The following is a 4,952-nucleotide window of genomic DNA, read 5'->3' on the forward strand; positions in this document are numbered from 1 at the left end:
GTAGAGATGGTAGAGGTGGTGGTGACCGATGGTGATGATGGCAACAATGATGGTGGTGATGATGGTGGAGATGACAGGATGGAGGTGGAAATGGTAGAGGTGGGGGTGACTGTGGTGATGGAGGTGGTGGAGACGGTGATGGTGGTGACAGTGGTAGAGAGTGCATTTGCAGTAGTCTGGCTGCTTTTGTGAGCATCACAGTATAGGTCTGTGCTCAGTGTCAATGGGAGAGAGTTACACTTGGTTCTTCAAAGCTGCCATCAGTGTTTATGTTAACTTAAAACATACATCCTTTGTCTGCCATTTTTTCAAAGAAAGGCCCAGACCTAGTCTTTGGATGTAAGTCCAAAGATGCAGTTTCCTATATCTTTCTTTACTAAGCCACACTCATGATGTACAGTCTATAATAACTTTCCATTTTTATTTTCTTTAGTTGAGTAAAAACTTAAAGATGCTTGCAGAGCTGTTCGAGTGAAGAACCCTTACAGACAGACTATTGTAGTTTTCCCCAGCCTTGTATAGTTTATCCACAGCTCATTACCTTTAACAGCAACTTCCCTCTACTATGCCTTCCTGGCGTGTTCTATTCTCTCTCTGCACTTGCGTTCCATCGTCTTACTTATGATTTAATTAAATTAAACAATCATAGGAACAAGTACATCTAGCATTACAGAAACACGAATAAGAGGTCAGGGACCAGGAGAGGTGCACCTGAGCAGGATTCTGGAAACGAAGTGTCAGAGCTAATCGTGAGCAGAGGAGAGTCAGAAACACGTAAACACGGGATGCCAAGAGTCAGGTGACAGCCAAGCCTTTGCAGCAGGTGACCTGTCTCTCAGCATGTCTGGGTCCCCACCTGCATCACGGGTGGCCATGGCATCCCCAGTTCACTGCCCCATGCTCCTCACAGGTGCTTGCAGTGAGGATTGATGACCTGGACCACCTCCCAGAGACCACCACCATTGACGCCTCCTCTATCGGCATCGTCCAGGTGAGCAGCACAGAGCGTACCTGCCAGGCGTGGGAAACTTCCAGATAAGCCAGAACCTGCTGAGTGGGCCCTAAGGTCCCAGGCCGGCTGTAGGGGAGCAGTCTTTGCATAAACCAGGCAGCCTGCGCCTCTCGTTTCTTGGTCTAATATCACCGTCTGTTTTCTGGTGGTCTTCTCCCCCCCCAGAGCCTTTTAGAATATCTCCTACTTTCTGTAAATTTCTGCAACTTAGGTTTTTGGAATACTGCTGTATCTCACTTTGGACAATAGATGGTTTCTAGAAAAGTTTAACATAATTAAATTGTTCTAAGCAAAATAAGTGTATTAGATTAACTCTTTAAAAGCAATTTTTGTTAATACCTTTATACAGATTTTTATTATGAAGAGTTGTTGTACTCTCAGTTATTTGAGATCACAGTTATACCCATGTGTTTTGAACTGGTGCTTTCGAGTGCAGTGTTAACTGAGGTGGTTGGGTCACACTGCACAGATGTGCAGAAGTCCATCCCCAGCTCCAGAAACCCACGAGCCATTTCTGCCCCAACGCGTCTTGGGCATGGCACAGCACAGCAAGCACAAGGAGCAACAGGTGGCCAGAGTGGAGCACCCTGCCAGCCGCCACTGCCCCACGGCCTTGTGAGCCCAGCCATGGAGCTGACCCAGTTCAGAAGACCTGGCCACAGCCTGGCAGTGCCCTGGGCACTTGCAGAGAAGCGTGCGGGGAGGAGGGACCCATCTGGGATCATCATTACAGCAGGGCCCCTCTTTGCTGTCCCAAAAGGAGATGTTCATACAGTTTTGTGGTCATACCCATTTAAATGCAAAACTGATTTCTGCAATGCTTCTGTTTCATTCTGGGGGAGAGAGCCCTGATTAGAAATCATTCAGGGGCCGGCCTGTGGCTCACTCGGGAGAGTGTGGTGCTGATAACACCAAGGCCATGGGTTCGGATCCCATATAGGGATGGCCAGTTTGCTCACTGGGTGAGCGTGGTGCTGACAACACCAAGTCAAGGGTTAAGATCCCCTTACCGGTCATCTTTTTTAAAAAAAAAAAAAACATTCAGTCTTGGTATGAGCTCACCAGGGCTGAAACATTTTCCTTTACCAGTGGCTTAAAAAAATTAGGTATTAAAGATGTTTACATTTTGGCACAAAATGTGGCTTTAGAAAATATGACTTATTTAATTTTTTAAAAAAACTAAAGGAACTTGCCTCAACCCTTAGAAATGCAAGTAAGCAGACAGCTGGGGTCACTCTATTTCCCACGGCAGCTCAGTGCCCCAAGAGCCTCGCCTCTGACTTGAGAGCGTGTCCAGGGGCAGTGCTGGGGCTCTGGCCACCTCATGTATGTGACCTATTGATCTGGTTGGTTACTGAAACTGATTTTCCTGCAGCCCGAGCTGACTCTGGAACAGGAAGATTTGGCCGAAGGGAAGCACGTGAAAGCTGCCAAGCGCAGTCACAAGAGAAAGCAGAAGCCAGAAGAAGAGGCAGGGGCTCCGGTGCCTGAGGATGCTGCCTTCAGCGAGTACTCTGAGAAGGAGACCGAGTTCACTGGCAGCGTGGGTGATGAGACCAATTCCGCGGTGCAGAGCATTCAGCAGGTTGTTTATTTCTTTATGTGCAAGTCAGGTGCCCAGTCGAGTTTACAAGAGACACTTTCCCTAAGCCTGTGAGTCCTGCGCATGTGTGACTCCAGCCCCTTTTTAGTATGCACCGTGAGCAAGGTGGCCTTTACATGGCTGCAGTCAGCGTGCATCCCACTTTTCACCTAAGCATCGTTTCAGCTAAGCGCTTCCAAGTTCTCACCTACATATCATGCTTGTTGTTAGTAGCAACACAACATGCTAGCATGTTAGAGACAGACATCCCTCTGCAGTTGGGGATGAGGAGGGTTGTTTTGTTTGTGGAGAGGACAGAGGGCCTGGTTCACTGTGTTCCAAAAGTGCAGCCCTGTGCATTTGCTGACCAGGCAGGGAGAGCTGGACCCCACAGAACAAAGAAGCCCTCCAGAGAGAGTTGGAGGGGGTAGGCGGGTGTGGGCTGGACCAGCCAGTTTTGCTTCCTTTAGTGGAACCCTCTCTTTTGCACGGCCATCATCACTTCTGCTTTTGAGGCCCCAGATATTTAATCAGTCTGTGTCTGATACTGCACACTTCTCTCTAGTTTTTGGAGACGTCAATCCTGATTGCAGAAAAGTCTTGCATTTATTTTGCCTTTTATCACTCTCCATGAGAAAGAATGCTGCTTTCTTTTCTATTAGCTGTTAGTGCTGCAAATATCTTTATTGCACTTTTTAGCTTTATAGTTGAGATTTTTGTTTACCAACGAAAGGCAGTTTAGAGGCCTAAACAGAACATGACGACTCTGCGTTGTCTTTTTCATGCTTACTTTTCTCTATTTTTCTCTAGCCAGTGAAATTCCTTTTTTCTCAGTTCTCTCTCACTGCCTCAATGATTATGTCTGTGTCTCTTTTTCACTGGAATTACTTTTCCAGGACAAAATTAACTTTTTACTCTTTTGCCAAAGGATGTTTTACTTCTTTTCCTCTAGCTTAGGTGTTTTATTGCTGCGGCATAATATGGCCTACAACACAGAGTGCACCATGGGGTTTATCTTGTTCTCCATTTTGCAGAAATGATTGACTGTTTTTTGTTGTGTGTGACTTCCAGGTGGTGGTGACACTGGGTGACCCAAATGTGACTGCTCCATCAAGCTCAGTCGGCTTGACCAACATCACCGTGACCCCCATCACCACTGCAGCTGGGACTCAGTTTACCAATCTCCAGCCGGTGGCCGTGGGACACCTTACCACCCCCGAACGCCAGTTACAGCTGGACAACTCAATCCTGACCGTGACCTTTGATACTGTCAGTGGCTCTGCCATGTTGCACAACCGCCAAAATGACGTCCAGCTCCACCCCCAGCCGGAAGCCTCGAACCCGCAGTCTGTGGCCCACTTCATCAACCTGACCACTCTGGTCAACTCCATCACACCCCTGGGGAACCAGCTCAGTGAGCAGCACCCTCTCACATGGCGGGCGGTGCCCCAGACTGATGTCCTGCCATCCTCACAGCCACAGGCCCCCCAGCCGCAGCAAGCACAGCCTCAGGTGCCAACCGAACAGCAGCAGCAGATGTACAGCTACTGAACCGTGCTGCAGAAAACGCAGGGCTAGGACCACGGAGAGGGCTTGCATTTTCTGAGATTTGTTTGCTGGATACCAAACAGAAAAAAAATCATATGTTGCAATCTAAGTAAGGTTGACTTAGCTTTTGCAGAATTATCTCCAAATCCTCCCAACAAACCATGAGGTCTGTCAGCTTAACTCGAGAAGTGACCCGTGGCAGGCGAGACTTTAAAACCTGACCAGGTTCCACGCTATGCCTTACCAGGTAGTGCTCCTAGGCCAGGGCCACACCCCACCTGCCCTTGCAGAACTGTCTGTGTGATTGACACGGATTTGGGAAAGTGACACTTAGGGAGAAGCAGGATCATAAGAGGCAAGTAATGTGTTATTAGAAACATAAATGGTCAGTTTCCTTTATTCTTTTAGAGCTCACTTTTTATATTAAAACAGTTTTCACAGGGGGCAACATGCAGCAAGGAGACACAATTTTTCAGCAGGCGAGCGGACAGAAGTACAGTCACGTTGATTCTCTTTGAAATTTGAGTTGAGTCAATTTCGTTGTACAGCTGTGAACTGAAACCATGTGTGACACGTGCTGTGGCAGCCCGGGACCCTCCAACCTTCAGGCTTACTGTGCGGAGGGGTCGTGTGAGGTCTCTGACTCGGGTGTAAAAGGTATCTTAGTAATAATGCCCATGAGTTGATTTTCAGTATGTTTTTTTCATTTTTTTTTTTAACACACATTATGTATCTGAGACTCTGCTGTGGCCAATATCGTTATTTGTATTTTATTTTAACACGGTAGTCGTTTGCACTGTAGGGCTCTCA

At 47.5% G+C, this 4,952-nt stretch overlaps 1 protein-coding gene across 1 annotated transcript in view; it reads left to right on the forward strand.

The window, feature by feature from the left end:
• The window catches only part of PRDM15 (PR domain containing 15), a 55,291-nt gene extending 50,863 nt beyond the window's left edge, over positions 1–4,428 (forward strand). Inside the window, exons 22-24 of the mRNA XM_008580435.1 lie at positions 911–991; positions 2,388–2,597; positions 3,666–4,428. Coding sequence (XP_008578657.1) covers positions 911–991; positions 2,388–2,597; positions 3,666–4,145 — 771 coding nt within the window. The 3' untranslated portion in view covers positions 4,146–4,428. The remainder of the gene's footprint in view (positions 1–910; positions 992–2,387; positions 2,598–3,665) is intronic.
• The last annotated feature ends 524 nt before the right edge of the window (positions 4,429–4,952 follow it).

This window comes from Galeopterus variegatus, unplaced genomic scaffold (assembly GCF_000696425.1).
Source record: "Galeopterus variegatus unplaced genomic scaffold, G_variegatus-3.0.2 Scaffold2094, whole genome shotgun sequence".
Lineage (NCBI taxonomy): Eukaryota > Metazoa > Chordata > Mammalia > Dermoptera > Cynocephalidae > Galeopterus > Galeopterus variegatus.